The sequence below is a fragment of the Nomascus leucogenys genome, chromosome 6 (assembly GCF_006542625.1).
Source record: "Nomascus leucogenys isolate Asia chromosome 6, Asia_NLE_v1, whole genome shotgun sequence".
NCBI classification, from domain to species: Eukaryota; Metazoa; Chordata; class Mammalia; order Primates; family Hylobatidae; genus Nomascus; species Nomascus leucogenys.
In genome coordinates, this window is record NC_044386.1 from 119,084,073 (window position 1) to 119,109,242 (window position 25,170).

A 25,170-nucleotide genomic window follows, 5' to 3' on the forward strand; every position below is an offset into this window, starting at 1 on the left:
CCTCCTAAGAAGCCAGGTCCTACAGGGGTCCAGTGACTGTGTATACCCCGGGCCACGCTGCCCAGCTGGGGTCTCTACGGCATTTGGGTTTGTGCCTCAGCTCAAAGCCTTGCGGAAACCCCGTTCCACATGTGTGCTGTCTGCTGCAGAGACTCAAACCCACTGGGGCAAAGCGGCCACACAGCCCTGGAGTTGGGTTTCACATCCCTATCACCACGACCTGTGCCCACCCACCCAGAAATAGTTGGGTGAACTTGCTGGTCATTTGCTGAGATAGTGCACATGGCAGTCACATGGGTCTTCACTGTGTCTTACCTGATAGTCCAGCATGAGTAGAACAGCCATGGAGGCCTCTGAGAGAGCAGGACGAATGTGTCTGACCACCTTGTTGCAAGCCACCTAAAATGTGGCTGGACCCAGCTCCACCTCTGGAGGGACGTACTGTGGGCAACCATCTGTGAGGGTATTGGAGACACCAGATGTCAGCGCTGGTAGGGGGTGAGCAAACATCAGATGGAATGTGAGCATAAGAGATGACATAAGGCCAGAATGTGTTTTACAAAATCAGAAGTTTTGGACTTAAAAACTGTTTCAGTCTGGAATTGGACAGATAGTGCAGGCTCATTTTATGGGTAAGAAATAAGTTAGTTTCAAGAAAATGGATTGCTAGACACCAGTGGTATTGCACACCCAGAGGGGTGGCCAGGGCTGCCTGTGTGTGGACTGTCCCCAGCACAGCTCCTTGGCTCCCACCGCCCTAACCCTGCACTGCTCACCTTGGCCCTTTATGGCTCTGTCTAGGTGGGATTATCTTCCCCGCAGGGACCACTGATAAAGAAGTACTCTATATATTTTCAAGAATTGAAATCAAAGGGCAAATGGGATTTCTCTAACTTTGCAACTAGCTTTATTGCAATCCATTTCCCCCCACAAAGTGAGCTGCATCCTCGTTCCTTTCTTTAAGAAATATTATGAGAAAAGCCAGCTGACCTGCCTGTGCCCTGGGAGGCTGAGGCTGCTCTCTGTGTGCCAGGCCCTGAGCCGAGCATTCCATATGCATCACGCCTCATTTATCCCCCAGCAACCTTGGGCAAGGGGAATGCTGCTAATCCCAATGCATGGAAAGGGAAGCTGAAGAGAAATTTAGGAACTTGCTCAGAGATCCTTTTCACGTAGAGGAGTCCAGATTCAGATCTGGGTAGTCCCTGGCTCCAAGGCCCAAGACCTCAACTGCTGGGTTGAGATTTTTATTTTTATTTATTTATTTATTTTTGAGATGGAATCTCACTCTGTTGCTCAGGCTGGAGTGCAGTGGCACAATCTCAGCTCACTGCAACCTCCACCTCCTGGTTCAAGTGATTCTCCTGCCTCAGCCTTCCAAGTAGCTGGGATTACAGGTGTGCACCACCGCACCTAGCTAATTTTTTATGTTTTTGGTAGAGACGGGGTTTCACCACGTTGGCCAGGCTAGTCTCAAAATCCTGACCCCAGGTGATCTGCTTGGCCTCCTAAAGTGCTGGGATTACAGGCATGAGCCACTGTGCCTGGCCCAAGCTGAGATCTTAATACTCCCTCTGGAGTGTCCTTGGTCGTGCAAGGCAAGGCCTGGAGTCCCTTCATTGCTACCTCCTTGCCTCCCTTTGACCCTCACCTTGTGTATTCCCCCTTTCTCTCCCCGGCTCCATCTTGCCTCGAAAGATGAGTAGAGAAGATGTTCTCTCCACTGCTAGGACTCCAGCCTCTAAGAATGTGGGTCCCTGTTTTTATCCAGGGGTGCATCTGGCAGATTGCAGTACCTTGTTATGCCCTCTGAGAACCCGGTAGGCAAAGCGGCTTCCTATGTGCCTCCTTCGTCTTGCTGTGTCATACTCACTCCTATCAGCCTCTCCCCTGGATCCAGGCCCTGGGCCCATGTGGGCCCTTCTGGGTCCCTCATTTCTAAAATAACAGGCCTGAGCAGTTGCCCAGATACTTGTTGAGGGAAGGAAGGAGGGAATGGACAGACGCCTCTGGAGACCTGCAGTGGCCTGAGAAAACAAGGACAAGGGTTCCAGACAGAAGAGGAAGGAATGGTTGGAGCGGCCCAGGAGTCAGGGTGGGCGTCACTACTGATAAACGCACAGACAGTGACTGCACGGAGTCTGTCACTGTGGGTGGGTCTTCACCAAGTCCCTGTTTATAAGCTGCTGTTACGTGCAGTCTTACTGAATCAGCCGTGGAGGGGACCATCCATCCTTCCATCCGTGGAATAAGATGATCTGTTTTCTCCCACCCTCCTTTCAAGCAATTACTTCTCATCTATAAATTAGTGCTGCTGAAGTTTTACTTTGAGTATGAAAGTTCTGTTGAAATCATTTATTGGCAAATATTCCATAAGCCACAGATGTTAGTGCAAATGGGATGGAGAGAAAAGGCAATGAAGTGCTTCCCCGATAGAGTAGAAACTGTGGCCAGCAAGGGTGCAGAGATGGGCTGGGACCTGGTCCCCTGACTTCTTAGCATACAGCTTGCAGGAGAATTCCCAAGTGCCATTTTTAAAGAGCCGTATGAAAATTGCACAAAGTCTATTTTTAGTTTACAAGCCAAGATATGCTTTGCAACTGGGAAAGGGTGTCCCTCAGTTGTATTTTGGTGAAATCATGACAGCTGCCTCATCAGTAGCTTCTTCATTTTTAATTACCAGCGTGGGGTTGAGTCACAGAAGCAGAATGACAGTGCATGTTTCTCTACGCCTGTTTTTAATTGGTGTTATTGAGTTGGGGCATTGATGCAGCTGGATGAAAGCTTTCTGTATCTTCATGCACTGGGAGCTGCCGATCTCAGCAGGGCAAGCTGTCACAAGGTCAGCAGCATAGGAGCTTGGTCACTGTGCCACCTGGTCAGCAGGCCTTTGAAGCCATCATTTGGGATAGGCTCCAGGATAAAAGGAAGCTGAGCTTGCATGGTGTTTGGCTGACACTCTCACCATCCATGACTGTCAGTCCCGGTCAGGTGACTCTGGCCGTCCCTGAGATGATTGCCACCTCCTTCCTGTGTCCTTGTTCCCTTTAAGGGAAACCACACAATAGAGAGGGGCCAAGGATGGGAAGCGCTTCCTGGAGCCAAGAGCTGTTAATAGTCACAGTTGGGCAGCACTGCTGTGCTGGGCTATGCCTTGGGGTCGGCTATGCCTTCTCCCTCTCAGGCCTCCAGATGCTGCTGGCACACTGGAGCCATGGTCCCAGCATCCTGAGTGACACAAGAGAGGTGGGAAAAGTGGGGACAGAATGCAGAGGAGAGTTTTTTGTTTGTTTGTTTGCTGTGGTCAAATACACATAATAGAAAATATATCATCTTATCTGTTTGTAAGTGTATAGTTTGGGGCATTTAGTATTTTCACATTGTTATGCAACCATCACCACTGTCCATCTCCAGAACTTTTTTATTTTCTCAGACTGAAACTCTGTACCCTTTTATTTATTCATTCATTCATTCATTTTTTGAGATGGAGTCTCACTCTGTTGCCCAGGCTGGACTGCAGTGGTGTGATCTTGGCTCACTGCAACCTCCGCCTCCCGGGTTCAAGCGATTCTCCTGCCTCAGCCTCCCAAATAGCTGGGATTACAGGCCCACGCCACCATACCCGGCTAATTTTTGTATTTTTAGTAGAGGCGGGGGTTTCACCATGTTGGCCAGGCTGGTCTCGAACTCCCGACCTCATGTGATCTGCCCACCTGCCTCGGCCTCCCAAAGTGCTGGAATTACAGGCAGAAGCCACTGTTCCTGGCCTGAAACTCTGTACCCTTTACACACCAACTCCCCACTCCTCCTCCCCCACAGCCCCTGGCAGCCACGTTCTATCTCTATGAATTGGGCCATTCCAGGTACCGCATACAGGGAGAATCATTCAGTATTCGTCCTTAGTGCCTGGCTCATTTCACTGAGCACAGTGTCCTCCAGGCTCATCTGTTGTAGCATGCATCAGAGTTTCCTCCCTTTTTCAGGCTGAGCCATATTCCATCATGTGTCCCTGCCAGGTTTTGTTGATCCACTCAGCCAGCCACAGACACCTGGGTCGTTCCCACCGCTTGGCTTTTGTGGAAAATGCTGCTGTGAACACGGGTATGCAGATATTTGTTCAGAACCCCATTTTCACATCTTCGGGTACAGGAGGTATATATTTTTAAGTGAAAAGTTTGAAGATTAATTTTTCTAAAATTCCTTTTGATTTCCCTTGGGATAACTGCTCTCAAGTGATGGTGTTTTAGGTAGTAAAATGTGAATTTCCAACATTTCTTTCATAAAGACAAAATATTGATTTAAAAAACCTTGTAGCCTCCTCCAACATGACCTCCCTTGGTCAAGTAGCCATGAGCTGCAGCCCAGCACTGACCCTTCTTTCTGGGGAGCCCAGCAGGGGGACTGGCAGGAGCCAGATGGGCTCCCCCTGACTGCCTTGGGTGCTCAGTGTAGCTTTGTTCCCTGATCCGTGATGTAAGAAGCCTGCCCAGGTGTGCTGTGCTCAGCCTTTGGTGCTCAAGGTCACAGACACAGTCCACTCCTCACGAGCAGAGCTGCCCTATGCTGAGAGCAGACCTGGACTCGTACCGGAGCCTCTCTCCCCTGGCAAATTCTCTAGATGAGACTTTCTTGAGGATAAGGCACCCCCTACTTCTCGCATACTCAGAAGGTAAAAAGTAAACAGTGGGCCTCCTCAAGTTGGGAAAGTCTGAACCAAATGTCTCGATCCCCACTTTCCAGGACGCCAGGCTGCCTGTAGCCTGCAGGCATGTGTTAGGCAGGCTACACTGCTGGTAACATGTACAATGAGTTGCCATTATTAAAAACTCAGCAGAGCGCATGTCGGATCCGAATGCTGGCTTCTCTGGAAGAGTTCAGGAGATCTCGCAGTTCTGGGTTCCTGGAGCCTCCACAGGCCATGGGGTCCCAGGCTGGGCCCCGTAAGCATTGGGGGTACCTCGCCCAACTAGAGAGACCAAACATGGCACAGGGAAGTTAGCGAGCAGCAGGGAGGTGTGGCTCTAATCCATCCCACTAACACATCCGCTGCACAGGGGCAGCCTGCAGGGAGCAGGGGCAGGTGCTGTGCCTGGGGGTGAGGTGTGGGCCCTGGGCACGTGGGGCAGGGCCAGGCCTGAGGGAGCCTCCCTACCCCAGAGGTCACCTGCCCTTGAAATACACCTCATTTTCTTTCTGCCTCTTTTACAAAATAATTCCTGGATCCCACGGGCCCTGCTTTGATGGGAGGGAGGAATGGTGCCGCTCTGAGAGGCTGCTTCTCAGCATGAGGCTGGAGAGGGTTTTGTCTTCAGTTTAGGCCGTACATTCTTTAAGCTTTATTTGGGAAAGGGACTAAAAGGTCTGGTTACCTTGTTTTATTACGATTAAAAATTTCTTTTACAATTTTTTGAAACAATCACAAACTTACAGAAAAATTGAATGCACAGGACAAAGCTCGTCTGACCCAGTGCAGAGAACCTGGTGACCCCGACCCCACCAGCCCCAGTGCTCCAGTTTGTCCTGCGCATAAACAGGGACTGTGTCTGCAGAACTGTGCAGTGCAGCCACGGACACCAGGGAATTACCATTGGTCTCTTATCAATTGTAATGGCCCCTAATGTAGTGACATATTCCATCCGTCCTCTGTGGGTAACCAATCTGCCATGTCCTCTGTCTTCACTTTCCCTGAGTGGGCACCCGGGTTATCTGCCTGGACTCCGACATCTAGAGTAGCCTGTTCCCACCCATAGCCCCACGGGCTCCGATTCCACTTTCCCCAGTGTGAGCACCCTCATCACCTTCTGAGTTCTAGCAATGCCTTGTTCTAGGCCGCCCCCGATCTTCCCACCCCACACACACCATGTTCTTCCCCATATGATGGCTTTAGAATGGAATTTTTCAGGAAAAAAGAGTTTTACAGCTTATTTTAAAATTAAAACAAAAATAAATACTCAAGAGGCATTGGATTTAGGAATCTGGTAAAACAACGAATTCCAGACAGCCATAAAGAAACCTTTAACCAGGAAATGATTTAAAATGGTGATCTTCAAAGTCAGGATTGTAGAGTTTTTTCAGGTAGCTTTTTGTAGACATTGAAAATATAGGCCGAGGCCACATATAGAAATTAAACGTTCTCATCCGAAGCTGGACCATTTGGTTTGGCGACTTAAAGGAAGAGAAAAATGAAGTTTGCTAAGTAAGAATTAATGATTTCTCAGGAATTTTTAGGATGTTTAACAGCTTAATTGCATAGTTTGGGTGGATATGTGTTGAAGAAAGTAATTTTAGGAGACCGGGAAATTGTGCAATCGTCTTAACTTGGGTCAGGATTGTAATTATTGCAATAACAGAATGTTGCTATGTGTATATGTGACTGAAATGGGAAGCAGTTTTTTAAAAATGCTTTAAGAAATAACAACAAAATGTCCATTCTCTCTCTCTCTCTGGACTTCCTTAATTATAAATACCAGGTAACCCAGTGCTGGCTAAATATAGGTCCAGTGGTCATCTATATTTATAACATTTTTTTTCAGGCGGAAGTCACTAGAGCAATACAGAATTAATTTGGTGTGTAGGTTTTTACAGAGTCTAATTAGTTGTGTTTTTCTTAAGCAAACCAACTGGGATCAATAACATTATATAATTGAACTCAGACGGCCATGACTTTTAGACAGACTCTTCCCAGAAAGCCAAGGCCCTCGGCGGATGCCGGCCCTGAAGACAGACGCGCGGCTCCGGAAGCAGGCATGCTGCAGCTGCGGAGCAGACGGGGTTTGGAACGTCTGTTTCCAGCCAAGGGCAGGCTTTGGGAGTGATAAAGTACAGTGTTTTTTTGCAAAGTCAGAAGCCTCATCTACAGTCCATTCATCACTGAGGCCTTGAATTGAGACATTCTGTGGCTGCTTATCAGCTGTTCCCGTGTGGCAGGGTTTGGGCTGGCCTGGGGAGGTGGGGTGGGGTTTTTGCAGACTTACCAAAGTATGCACTTAGCCAGCCCACCCCCACCAACAACGCAGCCTGCTCGAGGGCTACGAACTGCACCTGTGTCTGCAGTCACGTCCACTGGAGAGCTGAGTGGGCGGGTGGACCTTTGGAACTATTTGATGTCATTTGGGGTAGATTCGGCGTGCTTCTCAGTGACTTTGCTGCAAATTAAACATGTAAAGTAGATTGGGCTTTCCTCCTCCATTCCTCAGGATCTTCAAAAAACGTTAAGTCTTTTCTGGCAGAGTGAACCCGAGCTGGCCGCACCCACTGAGATTTTGTTTGAAGCCGGCTACACTCGCATTTAAAGAAAAGACATGATGGGGGAGGCCCTTTCTGTAAGCCCCAGGCCAGGCCTTTCCCCTCGTGTGGGTTCCCACCCTTCCCTTGTGTGGCCCTGCAAGCCGCTTCTGCTCGTCCACACCTGCACCCAGGAGTTCTTCTCATGGCTGATGCGTGCCATGAATGAAGGGCACTGGCCAGTGGAAGGGAGTGCCCAGCCAGGCCTTGCCTGCCTCAAGTCCTCAGACCAGAGAGGCCAGTGGGGGTCTTGCCCAGACCATACAGCCAGCAGGTGGTCTGCCTGGCTCCATAGCCTCCTCCCGACCTCAGAGCTGTCCTGGGACGGGGACTGAGAGAGAGCTCAAAGACAGGACAGCAGAGCCTGGGCCAGAAGGCACTGGGGGCATATGCTCACCCCGCCTCTGCACGCGGGGCCTCACTGGACAGCTGGACGCAGATGGGATGGGGGGAGACCTGTGTATCCTTGCAGTGTCATTTGGAGACAGAAGTCTGTTGATTTCCTCAGGCAGATTTCGAGCTCCTCTGTGTTCCAGACACAGCCAGGCCCTGAGGATTGACAGACAATGCAGCTCCTGCCCTTGAAGGCTTATGGTGGAGGGAGGGAGGATAAAGGGTGTGATAGCCGTGTCTGGGCATACAGGGCCTGGGAGGTCTGAGAGGGCTCCTGGAGTCAGTGACAGCCGAGGGGATGGTTAAAAGCAGAGTAGGAGTTAGTCTTGTAGGTGTGAGGAGACTTGAGCAAGCACAGGGGTGTGAAACGGTGAGTGAGGGCAGGGCCCCTTACACTGGACGACAGAGGGCAGTGTGGGCAGGGCCAGGCCTGTGGCTGGAGAGGGGTCCTGGCCAGTCGTGTACCCTCTGAGACGAGGAGTCAGGGTGGGAGTGTCAGTGCAGTGGTACGAGAGAGACTAAGAGGCCAGCGATGGTCCGAGCAGAGGGGTGGGGCTGCCTATACTAGGGCTGGTGCGATGCGGGGAGCGGGTTTGGGAGCCATTAAGAGCCCCCTTTGGGAAGGTTTGGTGGTGGCCTTTACCAAGGCAAGGAACGCCTCAGGAGGAAAGGTTTGGGGTGCATTATGGCGAGGGTGCACAGTGTTGTTGGTGCTGCTGTGGTGTGGTGGAAGTTGTATGCTGACCTAGGGGTCCTGCCAGGAGTCAGTGGATAAAGATGGTGCAGATCCGGCCCAGCCCCTGGAGGACTCAGCCATTATGGGGCAATGTGCTTGGGACCCACTTAGGCGGGAGAGGCTCCCCAGAGGAGAAGATGCTGAGCTGAGCCTGGAAGGGCCCAGGATTGGTTGGCAGGAAATGAAGAAACAGCCTTCTGGGCCTGTCGTCTCGGTATCTCAGGCAGTTCCTGGATACAGCTCAGCTTCTGCCGCAGAGGAGTTTCAGAACCCACCTGCCCAGTGGCTGTTCAGACCTCTGGAACCAGAACGTCCATCTGGGACCAAGCCCCCACCCACATGGGGTTGCTCAAGCTACTCAGGTGAAGCTGACATGTACGAAGGTGGCAAGCCATAGATCCGGAGTTCTGAGTTAGGGCAACCCAGCAGTGGCCCCAGGAGGCTCACTTGGATGTGAGAACTGTGGGAAAACCAAGGACCTACCTGGTATGTTTCAGAGTCATTTGTTTATGAACCTTACATAAACACACACACCTGGATATGTATATACACGTGTATATGCACAAACACACACACACACACACCCCTGAATACATATGCAGTTGGCTGTCTTTATCCACAGGTTCCACATCTATACATTCAACCAACCTCAGGTCAAAAACATGAAAAAAAAGTGTATGGTGGATGTAGAAAGTATTTTCTTGTCATTTTTCCTTAAACAATATAGTATAACAACTATTTCCACAGCATTTACATTGTATTAGGTATTATAAGTAGTCTAAAGATGATTTAAAGTATTGGAGGATGTGTGTAGGTTGTATGCAAATATGATGCCATTTTATATCGGGGACTTGAGCATCTGTGGATTTTGGGATCTGCAGGGTGGCCTGGAACCAGTCCCCCACGGATGCCAAGGCATGACTGTATACATATATATACATCTGTATACAAACACTTGCACATCCATATACATATGCACATACACGCCTGCATATGTGTACACGTGTGTACAACACTCACACATTCTGTACATCCACACATATGCACACACACTCGTATAGAGACATAATGGAATAATATGTACGTGAAACATAATATAGGTCTCCCATGATTTCCTTATTGAAATGAAGGAAAGTGCACACATGCTGGGGGTACTGGTTCTCTGGGAAAGAACCCGCTGCAAAGGACAATGACCAAGGTGCCTGAAATCCCCCACGGCAACTAACAGTCTTAACTATGCCAAGAGGCAGAAGGTTCCACAGTGAAGAATCCTGACTGTTCATTGACTAAATGAATCTTGAGCAGTTTCACTGCTCTGTGCCTCAGTTTCCCCATCTGTAAGATGAGGATGGTCATAACATCTACCCCCTACAGTTGTTATGAAAATCAAACTTAATAATTCATCTGAACTCCAAGCTTGCTGCCCGGAATGGGGCATGTGCTCAGCAAGCGTCAGCTGTTCTTGTAATGAGCCGGGAGCACTTGCTAACAGTGAGGAACCCTGGCTGGGGGACAGGTGAAGGAGGGGGAGTTGCTGTTCCCTGCTAACTCTGTACCCTTTGTACCTTCCATGTTTTGTATCATGTGCACATATTACCTATATCTGACAAAATGTCAGAGCATGTTGTTAAAGAGGATTATACTACATTAAACTCTTCACTGTGAGTTCTTTGATCTCATTTCTTCCAGTGTTCTGGTCAAGAACATTTAGCAAGGTTTGTAATGATGTTTTAATGATGTTATCAGTTTTATCAAGTAACGCATATAATCGCCTGTCAATGTTGAGTAAGGAAACATGAGCATCCTGTATTCAGCAAATTGTTTATTTTCTTGAATGGTGCATGAAACGGGCTCTGATTAATTCATTGTGAAGGTACCATGGACACGAAAGAGAACAAGAACATATTTAAATTTCATGTTATGACATTACAAAAACAATGCCTTGCGGACTAGCAGTCAGATTCATTGATGAAGAGCAGATGGAGGTCAGGGGAGGACACGGGGCTGAGGAGGTCTGGGACGCAGCCTGGGATGGTGGAGGCAGCGCCTCTCTTCTATAATTGAGGGAAGGAGGAGGAGGCTGCCAGGGCCCTCTGATAGCTTCAATCCGTGGAAGCCACCACTCCTGATTCTAAAGGCGGGCTGCTCAGGCACTGGCTGGAGAAGTGGTACGTAGTTGATGAGCTGTGAGCACAGGAGCAGAGCCAGCACCTGGTGTGGATACTGTCCGAGGCCACAGCCCAGCAGCAGCCACCCAGGACGTCCAGGCTGCTGAGGAGGGAGCAACACCTGCCATCAGGACAAATGCCAGATAAAAAAAGAACCTCACTTTCCCTGGAAGATTATTTGGAATTTTGTCTTTAGGCTGCCCCCTTCCTGAGTCCAGCCCTGTCCATTTGACTCTGAAGAGGTCCTAAAAGTGTGGCAATCATCTTAAACCCTACTTGTGTATCTATATGTCATTTAGTATCAAATTTTGTCACCTGCTTGTCTGTGAGCAGAATGGGGAGGCTGCTGGTTTAGGAACTGGGAGCCCCACAGTGTGACATAGTCTTAACCTCTCCTCCCTGGGCCTCAGTCTACTCATCTGTGAAATGGGGACATCTCTGTGGGTACTTCTCACATCCTAATCTGTGAGTCAGGGCCAGAGGGCAGCCAGGTGTCCTTCATGTTGAACCAGGCCAGTGGCCACATCCCCACAGGCGACCTTGTGTGAGCCTGGGGGCCTCACAGCCTGGCATCCTGTCCCCCTTCCCCATGAAGGCACCCAGAGATGTGAAGGAACGGCCTCCCTCATTGGGGAGGGGCAGGACCTCCTCGTACCTGGGGTGGACCCTGCTGTGGTAGGTCAGGTGAGGAGCCTAGAAGGGCTTAGGTGGGTGGGGAGGACGAGAGACAGCAATGGCTGTATCATAAATGCAGCATCGTCCGGGCCGACGAGACTTTCAATGGGCCTGCGTTCCTGGGCAGCTGCCCCTGCCTCCTGCTGTGTCACCTTTGATTCTTTCACTGGTTTTGCCCCTGATGAAAACCTCACACTCCTGACCTGATGCCTAATGTTGCAAGGGGAGGGCAGAGGGCAGGACCACATGAGTCAGGCAGAAGGATGGAGCCTCTTGGAGCATCTGACAAGGAGGTTTATGGAAAAAGCACGGCTCAGAGACTCAGTGAGATGCTGAAGGTCTAGGCTTGCAGCCGCACCTGTGTTTATCCGCAGAGTCACTCCGTGTATGGACCGCCACTTCCCAGCCCTAGAGAACCCATGCTTGACATCAGGGACTTTGGTGAACTCCCCAGATACTCTCAGCAGCAAATGCTGTACATCACAGGCTGGCAACCTTTTCTGTTTCAAAGTTCACATATGAACTATTTATCCTCGTGGGCTCTAAGGTCTCTGTTGCAACTACTCAGCTCTGCTATTGTAGTAGGAAGGCAGCCATGAACAGTAGGGAAAGGGTGGGTGTGGCTATGTTCCAAGAAAATTTATCAAAAAACAGTAGGTGGATATATACCCAAAAGAATTGAAAGCAGGGACACGAACAGATATTTGTAACCAGCAGCATTATTCACAGCAGCCAAGAAGTGGGAGTAATCCACGTGTCCATAAATAGATGAGTGAATAAACAAAATGTGAGGTGTGCAGATAATGGAAGATTAGTCAGCCTTAAAAAAGGAAGGAAATTCTGACACATGGTGCAACACTGATGAAACTTGAGGACATTATGCTGAATGACATAAGCCAGTCACAGAGGACAAATGTATGATTCCAGCTTCTTCTGCAGCTGGCTTTGCAACGGCAGCCTTGGCTGGTGTCCCCTTCTCCCCTGCAGTGGGAGCATCCCTCCCCGGCCCCCCAGCTCTCATGCTACTAGGCAGGACATAAGTGTCCAAACAGATGGAGTTCTGGCCGCTGCTTCCTCCAGAGGTGGTTGGCCTGGTCAGCATTCTGGGGACTGTCTGTGCCTTTCCTGGATCGTTCATGGAGAACAGTTCACATCAGCCCAGACCCAGGGGCCTTTGCTAAAGGACAGTCATGGCGGCCCCAGGGCAGGGGGCTGGATGGCTTTGGGACTGGCCTTTGAGGGGAAAGGTGGCTGCCCCAAGCCTGGCTTAGCTGTTCAAAGGCTGGGTGCTGCCCTGAATGGCTTCCGGGGCCACCCTGACATGGGCCTGCTAAGGGTCAGCAGTGCTGCAATTAGTCTGTTTCTTTGCCAGCAAGTTTTATTCAACTCTTAGTTTCTCCATGTCCCTGACTGGGAATTGACTTGAATGCCCAGAGTTAAAAGACCAAAAGTTATGTAACGTCTCCCAGGGATGATGGCAGCTTATAAGCAAACATGTTGATTAAACACTGCTGCAAGTTGAGACTCCATGATTGCCTCCGTTGCTAAATAACAGCTCTAGTGTGGGTGAGGAGGAGCCTTTTGACACATGTGGCAGTTAACTTTGTTGAAGAAGTGAGCAAGGTGACTTATCTGTAGGAGGAAAAATAAAAGTGCTTGTGAGCAAAATAGGGCAGAAATAATGAGGTTTATCATGGCAGAAAAATGTGAGAATCAGAATTGCAGAAAACCGTGTATTGAGCACTTACTACCTACCTGCTGGGTCTCTGCTAGCTCTTTCACACATAAATCTCTCATCCAAATGTTGGAGCAACCCTTCAGGGTGGTGGTTATTAGTCTCATAAGGAAACTCAGAGAGGGTAAGCCCAGGTCACCCAGAGGGAAGGGGTCACGTTAGGTGCAGACCTGGATTTGGCCAAAAGCTAAAGCATCCCAGACCCAGAGAGGGGAGTGGAGGAGCCAGAGAGAGAATCCCAGCTCCCAGGACCACTAGCATTTGTTGACTGCCCACTAGGTTCTAGACACTAAACTGGGCTCTATGTGGGTGATTCCTAGTGATTCCTCATGACCATCTTAGTATTGGATGTTCTGTGGTTGTAAGCAACAGAAACACACTGGAGCAAGCTGAAGTAGAAAAGGGAGCTCTTTATTTTGCGGACAAAGTGGCGTCTCCTAAACCCAAGAACAGGAGACAGCAAGGCTGCCAGGATTGCCGGAAAGGAGAACTGAAGGGTAGTAAGGGGCTGGGAGGTTCTCTCTTGCACTCCTGCCTTATCTTCTTGTGCAAAGATATGAAAATGGCCACTCACAGCATCCAAGTCCCTCCAGGTCTCCGCCTGGGCCAGTCAACTCTATTGAGGTCAGACTATAGCAGACTAAATGGCTATGAATGAGGTGGAGGCAGCCAAGGAGCTGTGAGTGGGGTAGGCTTTAGTCCTACTTAACTTTTAAAGGTAAGTACCTTTATCCCCATTTTACACATAAGGAATTGAGATTCCCATGAGTCAAATGTCCTTGCCCAAGGTCACATGGCTAATCTTGGTGGAGGGGTAGGAAGGGTTTGGACCAAATCGATGTGACTCAAAACTCATGTTTGTAATCATCACGTAGAACTGCTGTAGAGGACTGTTAGTCTTAAATTTACCCTTTAATCAAGCTAGAAAAGAAACTAGGATGGTTTAGCCTGAGAAGATCAACTTGCGAGTCTGTATGATATTCAGTCCATCTTGATTTTAAAATCCTTTTTGGAAGATGGTGATCAACTAGCACTTCTCTACAGCCAGGAAGGAGGCCTCCGATAACAATGTCCCCATGCTCAAGCCCGGACAGACGTGGGGACAAGCTGGTGCTACAGCAAGGGCCAGCCCTTCTTGAAGGTCAGGGGCTGGGCCACAGGGCTGCTGTTGGTTCCATCCGGTCCTCAAGCTGAAATCTGTCCTGACAAACTGCCCCTGGCAGAAAATTGGGACACCTCGGGGGTTTAGATGTTCTCATCTGACCCTTTCACAATCCCCAAGCAGATGGATCCAGTGTTTTCTTTGGCTGTCCCGTTGCACTTGAGAGTGAGTGTTCATTCTTCGATATTTCAGTTTACCAACGGGGTGGAGAGGATGGAGTTTGTTTATAAATGGATGTTTCGGTGTAGACCTGACTTAACACCCACTTTGCTACTTCAGGGATTCTTGGCCCTAAACGATTCATTTCTGTCTAAAAAACTTGGCCATGATAGTCTAAACTTTAAATGATGTTAATTTACCGTGAGATGTGATGGGAGTATGTGCTCCATGGGAAATGTGACTTCGTGTTGTTTATCTAAAAATGCGTGTCTAAATCCACCTTCACGTTTATAAACACTGCACACACGCCAGAGATATGAGGAGCACTGTGGTGGAGGGTATGTTTCCTCCAGGAGAATGAGCCCCTCAGATAAGGGGGAGATTCTTGTGGGGTGGAAGATTTTGGAAGCTGTTCGTGAGACTATTAATTGATGGTATTCTGCTTCTTGTCTTGCAGATTGGAAACCTGGAAGATTACTACCATTTTTATCACAGCAAAACCTTTAAAAGATCGACCTTGAGTAGCAGAGGCCCTCACACCTTCCTCAGAATGGACCCCCAGGTACAGAGTGTCGGATGCTTTCCTAAGGGCTGGAGGGTTTGGGTCTGTGGTCCTAAAAATGGCGGAGTCGGGATTTTAATGTGATTCTGGATAAACATGAGTTTTCCACATTCACTTTAAATACAAGACAGGTGTAGCTACATATCAGACCATCTGAACTAAATCATGTGAGTGAGGATCTCTCAGCATTTTAAAATCAACAAAATACAATAATTACAGGAGATACGTATATGAATCTTACCCATGAAACAAAAACCCTAAGCAGTTCAAGCAAGTATTTTAATAATGAAATTAGAGATCAGGCAGGTGGATGTTTTTGTGGTTGTCATAACATGTATGTTAATGGTTACTATGAATTTGAAAACTGGGGCAGTAAGTATGAGTTTTTTTCCTCAAAGATTCACATGATCTTCAGGATTAAAACAAATGTGATTTGGAAGGAGGCTAACATTTTAAATTTTAACATAATCCATATGTATTGGGGGGTTAATTATACTTCCTTTCTGCATAGATTTGAAATTAATATTTGAGAAATATCAATCAATAGGTATGTGTCAAGATTAAAAATTTAAGATGGCCAAGTGAGCCTCCAATGAGTTCATTCATTTGGCAGGTATTTTTGGAATACCTTCTATGTGGCTGGCTCTGTCCATAGCAGGGCCCATGGAGCTGGCGGAGGGGCTGACAGAAAACGAAGCAGGAAATAGAAAAAATATGTGATATGTCACAGGGCGATGAGTGCTGAGAAGGAAAATGAAGTTCACGTGAGAAGCAGTAGCAGCCCCAACAAGGAACGGAGGTCATTGGTAAATCATAGTTTTAGGTCACAGAAATCATCTTCTCTTAAAAGTTCACGTATGTGCTAGATGTTTGTTTGGGCTCCCTAGCTGGTGCACAACATTATTTCAGCTATTTCCAGAAAATACTTAGAGTAAAGTTTTTGTGGAAAAATGGGTTCTTGGTGTTGCCCCAACCCACCTACTTCAATGACAATCAGGGCTCTTTTTGTATTGACTGAGCAGGGATTCGTTGGAGAGACGCGTTATCTCTGGGCTCTGTACCTGAATTATTCTTCTCTGGGGCATCGCATGGTGAGGGTTTTGATTTGAAGCACATGAGGAAGTGGTCCCCGTGGAGCTCACCCATGGACCTGGGCTGTGAAAAGGCAGACTTGTCTTGAATATATTTCTGGATTGGTTTTATAGGTGGATGGATGGATGGATGAATGGATGGATAGATAGATACAGAGAAGTCGAATGAGATAGATAAAAAACATTGTGCTAATTCCATTATTCCTTCATAGCAAGGGAAGGAGTTAAGTGTTCACTAAAGGATGACTGTGCTTAGGCACTTTGCATGCACCATCTCACCCCATCACATGGGGGTGAGATTACGTCTACTTGTGCTTACACCATGGAACATGAAGGAATGTTTTTCAAAGGGGCCAGTATCTTTAATCCTCTAGGAAAAAAGCCAGATTGTAGTTGCTCATTCCCAAAGAGTGGAGCACTTGGGGAAGTGTGGATCAGTAGAAAACTGAGCAGCAGGGGGCCTCTGTACAGGGTGCATAGGCTGATCCCGGAGGAGGCGTGAGTTCTGTGCGGTTGAGAGACTGTCATCTGTCATCTTGGAGGAACTTCTAAGCTAGGAAAGAGGTCGATGCAGCATCCCCCCACACTTTCACTTTAAGCAAGCACTCGATCTGCCGCGTGAAGAAGCATCCTCATTCTTCAACTGAAGTCTTTTGAGTTGTTGAATTGCTACCATGCAGATAGTTACAATGAAAGCAAGCTGTTTGCATGCAGGAGGCCCCCCTCGTAAGCATGCCCTGAGAAGAGACGGGGACCGTGGATTTCTTGGTCTTCTTTCCATGAGGCCTTCCAAGAATTAATAAAGCAGATTCTTAATTGTTAGAACTAAGGCAGGGTCGAAATAGGAGACTTAATCTGTGTTTTGACTACATCCTCTGTTGTTGGTGACTATATTTTATAACTTTTAAAGGTACTCAGGTCGACTGCTCATCCCTTCCTTCCAAAAATGTTAATGGTGCACCTGCTGAGTGCAGGACCCTGTGCCTGAGTGATGCAGAGCTGCCCAGCAGGTCTCTGTGTTGCTGAGTTCTCGGTGAAGATGGGGATGGGAGACCCGTGCATGAGCAAGGCAGGCTGAGGCAGCAGAGACAGACTCTGTGGGGGGGGGGGCTTGAGGGCCACCATGGCCTGGACCTGCCTCCTCTCTGCAGCACCTGAGCTGCTTGATTGACCCATTTTAGGTGTGTTAAAAGTCCTATATTCATTTTGGGTCTGAGGGCAAAGCATTCCCAGGCATTAGTTGTCTCCTTGAAGCCAGCAGAAGGAAGGATAGAGGCTTCCTAGGCAAAGGCTACCATAGCAGTTAAATTTTTTCAAATAAAAATCTCCTTTTCACAGAGCTTCTTAATAAGCTCCTGGCAAGGCTGCTATCAATGCATCCTGCCAGTAAAGAACAAAGGAAGAAAGGTAAACAGCCTGGGCATCCCAGGCCCTCCTGGAACTTTCATAGGAGTGGCTGATTGTGAGAAACTGTATTTCTCACAGTTCTAATTAAATTGTTAGCCCCAGGGAAAGCACACAGACATCTGAACCAGTTATGAATTCAGAATCGCAACTGAAATACCTCTGTTTAAATTTGTCTAGCTTTAATGCAAACCAAATCAATTAGCTGTCAGCCTGACTAATATTTACTCTGCCCAGTCCTTACAATTAAATATTGGTGAAATTAGCCGTTTTATATAAGTATTTAGTGTTATCTTTTATTTCCCTACATTGGCAAAGCATTTTTGTGATACCTTCACATCTGGAGAGTTGTGTAATTAATATTATTAACAAAAGGAAAAGATGATTTAATATTATTCAGAGACTTCGGAATGCGAGGCTGCCATTGTGTTCAAATGACCAAACTGGAAATGAATGTTATGGGGCTTAGGATAAAGTTCAATCAAAGGCAGATGGTATTTTATTTTAATTAGTTCCAGTCCCTATTGTATAAAAGTGCTTTGATGAGTGATGGAATTTACAGTCCACCCCATGTCACATAAAAGCAGATAGAATGTACATTTGTGAAAGCAAAACAAAACTCAAGGGGGGGTCAACAGCAGGACTTTGTTAGGCACGTGTGTGCACGCACACTTATTAGGCTCTTCTTTACACTGATCCTGTACCGGAATGGTACGGTAATTCTCCTTGCATTCCTAATTACCTTTACTTGATGTCTTTCTTACCATCTCTGAAAAGGGCCATTTTGCTCAGACTGCTTTGTTACTCAGCCCTATCCTTGGAGGAACAGCCCAAGTGTTCTCAGTGTGCAGTTATCGGTCGCTGGGTTTTTCCAAGGCTTGTCATTTAAGCAAACTGAAAGCATTTGTTTTTAACTTGTTCTTTTGCCAAAAGTCTGGAGAAGGGTAGATATTACAGAAGCGTCAACCAATCACTGAAAGGGCTCACAAATTTTTTTAAAATTACTTGTTCTGATTATGTTCCAAGCTGGCTTATAGTTAGTCGTTGCTGCCTGTGTCTTCCAGACCTTACATTTTCGCATGATGACTTGGGTTCAGCTCTTTCCTTCCCTACAGATCTCAGCCAGATTGGTGATGGAAATGGAAGGGTAAAGATGTTCCGAGGGAGCCTTGGTGGCTCCTTCCAGGGCCGTAGGAGGCTTCGGTTTGGTGCTTCATTTCAGTGCTTTAAAGCTTAGAAATTGCAAAATGATTGCAAGGACCAGAGGAGGCATATTCTGTTTTGTAGGATGGGACTTTGCCCCCAGAGTTTAATCAGAGCTCAGGTTTCCTTCCAGCGGTGATGCAATGTTGAAGCAGATCTTTCCGTTAACCACAGATGGAATTTTATCTAACAGTTGTGTGTGCTAGGGCAATTCAAAGTGCAAACAAACAGAGAGTTCCTGACAAGAGCACATAGACAGTAAGTGACCGCGCTGGTCTCAGGGGTTGATGAACTGTGTCACGGGCTGAGGGCAGGGCCAGGCAGCTGCCCAGGGCCCACTGCATTTGCCCACATGGGGAGGGTGGACTGCTCCCCCGTGAGGGTGATCGAATGACAGTGACGAGTTGGCTATTCACGTTTTCAGCACCACCCAGCTGGTTCTAGCGGCGTGGCTACTAGGAATTGGTAAAAAGTTTGAATGTGTAAATATGCCTTAAAAGACAGCATTTTATTCTTTCACCACATGCTCTGCCCTTCCGCTTAGATGACTCCAAGACAATCCAAAGTCAATGTGTCCCCAACCCAGCTCGCTGTCTCTGACCCTAGTCTGTCTCAGAGGGAAGCACTCATCCGCATTTCGCATTCACTGCAGTGCCAGCAGCCTCTCCTTCCCCGCTACACTTGTTCCACCTCCTGTACAACCCGGCCCTGCCATGTCCTGTGTCTCCTGCCCTAGGCCCAGCTCCTGTCATCTCTTGCCTGCACCACTGCACTGCCCTCCTTGCTGGCCTCATATGGGCATCCTTGCCCCAGCCAGTCACCTCCCATGCTCCTGAGGGATCCTCTGAAATACATGCCACAAAGCTGTATCTACACCTCCCAAGCCCTGCTTGTTCTGGCCTCCTGTGGCCCCCTGAGTCCCAGCCACCACTGGCCTTTAAGGTCCTCCTTGGATGACTTTCGCTCTTTTTCCCTCTGCAGAGCTTTTGCACAGATGGCTCCCCACCTTCCCCTGCTGTCCCTCTCTTCCCCACCTTCCCCTCTGGGCTCCAATATCCCTGCCACCAGGAAGCCTGCTCAGAGGCTGCAGACTTGTCCTGCTCTTCTAGCAGTCGTACGTTTGTATTCTAGATCCAGCCCTAGAGTAGGAGCACACAGCAGTGCTTGTTGGGAACGATGACCAGTTCAGTTTGTTTGGGATCTGTCGGGGACAGACAGTCGGCAGGGGAGCTGCAGGTGGTTCCTGGGGGACCTGGATCGTCAGGCTTGGGAGGGCGTTGAGTGTTCCAGAACCAGAGGAGAGGCGATGGGAAGGCGGACTGACCGTGCTGTGCGGCTGCCTTGGGAGAGAGGAACTTGGAGTTCAAAGCATGCAAGCCCATCTCTTGCCAATGCAACAGGAAGTTATCGAGGGTCAAGTCCACAAATCATTTGCTTTTACTCCCTTACAAGTCCAGCAGCGACCCAGAGAACAGTGGACAATGCTTCCTGAAGCATATCTCAAGTTCCAGAGATTTGGTTCATATAAGCAAGTTATGCGTAACAAAAGCAACTTCTTTCTATGTAAATACTTTAGAAGTAAATTCTGACCCACCTTGGCTAAATTATGCAAAAATCCTAAATATAGTTTTCAATTGACAAAGCTGTATCCTGTATGGCTGGAGCTAAAATAACAGAGGGACTGGCAGTGACCGGGTATCAGACACGTTGAGCAGCGTTGGACTTCATCGTCTGTTAGTCTGCTGGGGCAGTTGTAACAAAGTCCCACAGGATGCGGGGGCTTCAGCCACAGAAATGTATTATCTCACACCTAGGAAGGTTGGAAGACTGAGATTACGGCGTTGGCAGGGTTGGTTTCTTCTGAGGTCTCTTGCAGATGGCTGAATTCTTGCTGCATCCTCACGTGGTTGTCCCTCTCTGCAAGGGGCTCTGTCCTAATCTCCTCTTCTCATGGGACACTGGCCAGATTGGATTAGGCCCCCCGCATCATGACCTCATATTAGCGTAATTACCTCTTTAAGGCCCCTGTCTCCCATTACAGTCACATTCTGAGCTACCCGGGGTTAAGATTTCAACATAAGAATTTAGGGGTTCGGCCGGGCGTGGTGGCTCACGCTTGTAATCCCAGCACTTTGGGAGGCCGAGGCGGGCGGATCACGAGGTCAGGAGATTGAGACCACAGTGAAACCCTGTCTCTACTAAAAATACAAAAAATTAGCCGGGCGTGGTGGCAGGCACCTGTAGTCCCAGCTACTTGGAGAGGCTGAGGCAGGAGAATGGTGTGAACCCGGGAGGCGGAGCTTGCGGTGAGCCGAGATCGCGCCACTGCACTCCAGCCTGGGCGACAGAGGGAGACTCCGTCTCAAAAAAAAAAAAAAAAAAAAAAAGAATTTAGGGGTTCACAGGTCAGCCCCTAATAATAGGTGAAGCTGGGCTCCGGCTGCCTCTTCTGTTGTCAGTGAGTGGAGGTGGGTGGCGGGCGGTAGGGAGAAGGGCACCTTCTGTCCCCTTTCTGCAAAATAAGAACTAACTTACAAATGAATAGCTTTACTTTCCCAAAGAGTTTTCACACGCACTGTCCCATTTCCGTCATCGGCAGAGAGAGGACTTCCCTCTCTCATGACTGTTAAGCAGGGGTCTTCTGGCACCTGTCATTCAACTTCGATGGAAAGAATTCAAGAAATGGTCTCTACACGGTTGCAGTTATGGCTGCAGGTGAGGCAGTGGGGAGGGAGTGGGCTCACAGCTGCCTGGGTGACACGGGAGGTGGTGGTGGGGTTGGCTTTCTAGGCTGAGTTAGGATGTCCTTTAGTTTTCGGTTCCTCCTCCCCCTCCTCTGCTGCCCAGGCTTACTCACTGGGTTCCCGCCGTGTGGTTGCCATGGCAGCCTGGTGTCTCCCCCGGCCCCACCCCTCGGTGAGCCAGTGCAGCGCCACAGGTGGGCCTGGGCATCTCACTGTGATGGGCTCTCACGAAACCGTGTAATCGTCTCTCAGTTGTGGCGATGGTCCCCTTGCCCTGCTGGAAGATGACAGCCGTGGGACCAATCCCTCACTCAGGGAAAACTTGGATCTGCTTTCTGCCTCTGTCTAGCTTGGTTCAGTGGTTTTTAGCCATTTGGGGGGATCACAGGCCCCTCTGAAGAGCTGATGAAAGTTGTGGGGCCTCTCGCTCTCCAGAGGAAAAAAGACATCATGCTCATGCCGGCACCGTTTTGCATACAGTTCTAGAGTTTCTGGGACTTGAGCCTGTCCTTCCACTCCTTGAGGGCCTGTGGGATCCAGGGCAAGAAGGCCCCAGTGTGGTGCATTAATCATTGCCTGTCAATGAGAGAAGGGCCACACTGCACATGATGCAGTGACAGGCACTTGTCAGGGAGTGGGATTTTTCTTTCTTTAAATTCACCACTCAGCCTTCTCATTTAGCTCTTTAGCTGGTTGGATGTTGGCCCAGCGAGGTGCTCAGAGCACTCAAGGTTGATGGGAATCGAGATCGAAGTGCCACAGACTATTGCGTGCACAAGCTCTCAGAGAGAGACCGGTCCCAGCCCCTGCTTCACAGCATGGAGGCAAAGGCCCAGGCAGGGTGCCCACCTCCCACCCAGAGAGCAGGTTTATTTTCTCCAGTGCTCTGATTGCTCTCTCCTGGAGGAGGCTTTAGAGCTCAGTGCCTCCTGCGTGCTGAGGTATGGCCTCCAACTCCCTCCCTTGATATGCCCTGGTGGACAGTCAGGTCTGGCTTGCTGTCCCTTTGTTCTTTCACAGTTACAGAATAAAGGAACCTTCACTTTGATGAAACCAGGGAGAAAAGAGAAAAGAAAGAGTTGGCTGAGCTGTCTCCCTTCCTCTGGCTACAACTGTGCAGAACCTATGTGAACCTAGTGTCCCCAGCCCTGCCGGTGCATACTTCAGGGAACCTCAGCAGCTTGACTCCCTTGATACTGTGTGGGACCCCCAGACCCCTGGGGGAGGGTCTGTGTATGCCCTTTGTGGCCCTCACTCCATCTCAGAGCAAAGACCCTGAAGCCCCTCTCCTTTTAGGACTCTCCAGCTCCCAAGAACTTCTAGGGACCTTCCTGGGCCACAGCAGGGCCCCTCTGAATAGGCACGGGCTTGAAGTTAGGGCAGAAGGACGTGGTGGCTTTGGGTGGACGTGCAAGTGGGAGGGATTTCATGCTGTCTTTGGTGACACTGGCTCATGAGTGAAAGTTTCAAAACACCCGCCCCTGTTGCTTGTCACACCCGGGAATGATGTGTCAGCAAGCTTCTGGCCCACCTGTGGCCCACAGGGAAGAAGACAGGGCCAAGGCTGCCCATGGCTGCTCGCTGAAAGGACGCTTGGACAAGGATCACAGCTCGGTGGCATGGACAGCCTGCACCATGGCAGGCCATTTACTGGAATGCGGGCAGGGCCCCCTCCTGGGTCTCTGCTTGTTTATGTTACCCTTTAGGAACATCCTTAGATTTTACCTCGTCTTATCAACAGAGGGACAGTCAACGGATGCCTCATTTTAACTTGACTTCTCAAGAAGAAAGCTGGAGGAAGGACACACTACAAAAGAAAGTGTTGCTGTGCACTTGTCTTGAGAAGATAATGAAGGCTTCTTCATGATTAAAACTTCCTGCCCCGGAGCGTAGCTTATCTATAACTATGCTGCATGTTTAGCAGGAAACATACATTTGGAAAATAGAGAAAAGGAAAAAAAGATCAGAGTGAAGTTCTATCTTCAAAGTATGACTTTAAAGAAATCATGACACTTTCTACAGATTGGCAGAGAAAGATGGTTTGTGTTTGGGCTAGTGATCTTCCACAAAAAAAAGTCAACAGATGTCATCTAGCAGGTCATTAAGACCTAATCACATTTTCTGTTTTTTTTCTTTCTTTTTTTTTTTTGAGACACAGTCTCACTCTGTCGCCCAGGCTGGAGTGCAGTGGTGCAATCTCTGCTCACTGCAACCTGTGAGGGTTGCTTCCATTTGATGGGAGAGCTGGAGTTTTAGTCGCTTGGTTTGGGGCTGGTGACACACTTCTGACCTCCACAGTGTCCAGGTGGCTCCTGGTTTCACCCCGAGGGGGCATTGAAGGCAGAGCTTTGCATCCCAGCTGGGGATGGGAGGGGGGCACTTTGGTCCTGGCTGGGAACCAGGTATGTTCATGCTGATCCTCCCAGAACCTAGCGCCAGACACATAGGAAGACTCGGTGCATTTCTGTTGAGTGAGCCACAGAATAAGTGACCCCAGGATGCCTGCTCTCCGGAGACACTAAGGAAGGTGAACCAGGAGAATGGCTTTCTCTTTGTGATGGGTAGGAAGTAGGATCTGGGATCCCCTTGTGCTGTCCTGGAGCTGGGTGAGAAGCAAGGGAGTGACTGGAACCCAGAGGAAAGGACACAGTGGGTGCTGGGCGAATCAGCCTCTGAGACCGCGCTGTCTGCCTGCATCCCATCTCCACAGAGAAGCCCCTGCACCTGGTCAATCATCTGTGGTACAGTGTTCAGTTCCATTGGCCTGACAGCACCTCACTTGCCGTCAGAGACTTACAATGAGCAGGTGTGTTAGCAAAGAGAGGGCTGCCCCTGCGACCATGCCAGAGAGAGAGCCCAAGCTGTGCTGTGGGCCCCAGGCTATCACAGTCCCCCTCAGAACTGTGTGCCAGTGTTGTGGGGTTTTCCCCAGAGCCCAGCAAGGGCCAAAGGCCGGGATGCCCAGGCTCTTCCATCCTGCTGAGGAACGTCTGATGACTTCTGGCTCTACACTTTCCCACGTCTCCCAGCTGATGAGTGGGGCGTCATCTGCTTGGGCTTGGAAGGGCAGAGTGTGCCTCCTCCTCTGACTGGAAGTGTGGTCTGGTGGGCACAGCAATTAGAAGGGGCTGGATGTTGTTAGAACGGAAAGTGAGTTCAGGGCCCCTTAGCACAAACAGGGATCAGCCTGGCAGGAGGGCGGAACATCCCTGGGAGGTTTGGGCTGTGCGGGATCTACATACCACTGTATTTTATAATAGGGTGCTTAACAGATGATGAAATATCGTTTGCGGCGTCTTAGACCAGGTAAAAAGCTTTCTAGTTCAGGCAGTAATATATGGGGACATTGCAAAATGCCATCAGCCGGTGTTAGGCACAAAATATCTCATTTTACAGTTTTATTTTCTGTGGAAGTATCTATCAGCGGCCATTATAAATTATCTAGGACTTGGTGCTGAGGATTTTTTAAGTGTCTGACGTGAAACTGATTTTGAGGCCTTTGCAGTGTTTCTAAGGCGTCTGGTCTGCTGGTGTTTTATAGACGAATTACATCGGGGTGGGACAGGCTGGGATGCCTCTCTTCCGGCATTTTGCCCTGTACACCAAGGATGCCTTGGAGACCATCCCCAGCCCTAAATTTGAGCTGTGTATGCAGGTGCTGAGCTCTCCTTGCTCAGGATGATGTGGGGAGGCCGAGGCTCAGGGAAGAGGAAGGGAAATCTTGTCCCTTTGCCCTTGGGTACCGTTACTCCCTGCCTGCTCAGCCTCAGGTAGCTCTGTTCTAGCTTCCAGCACGACCCTGGGTCGCCAGCCTTGGGTCACCTTGGGGCCCCTCCCCCTCCTCTTGTTCCTCC

The 25,170-nt window shown here is 49.1% G+C and overlaps 1 protein-coding gene across 3 annotated transcripts in view; it reads left to right on the forward strand.

The window, feature by feature from the left end:
• The window catches only part of PCSK6 (proprotein convertase subtilisin/kexin type 6), a 189,225-nt gene that overhangs the window by 31,612 nt on the left and 132,443 nt on the right, over positions 1–25,170 (forward strand). For all 3 annotated transcript variants that reach the window (XM_030815089.1, XM_030815090.1, XM_030815088.1), the window contains exon 2: positions 14,770–14,874. In XM_030815089.1, coding sequence (XP_030670949.1) covers positions 14,770–14,874 — 105 coding nt within the window. The remainder of the gene's footprint in view (positions 1–14,769; positions 14,875–25,170) is intronic.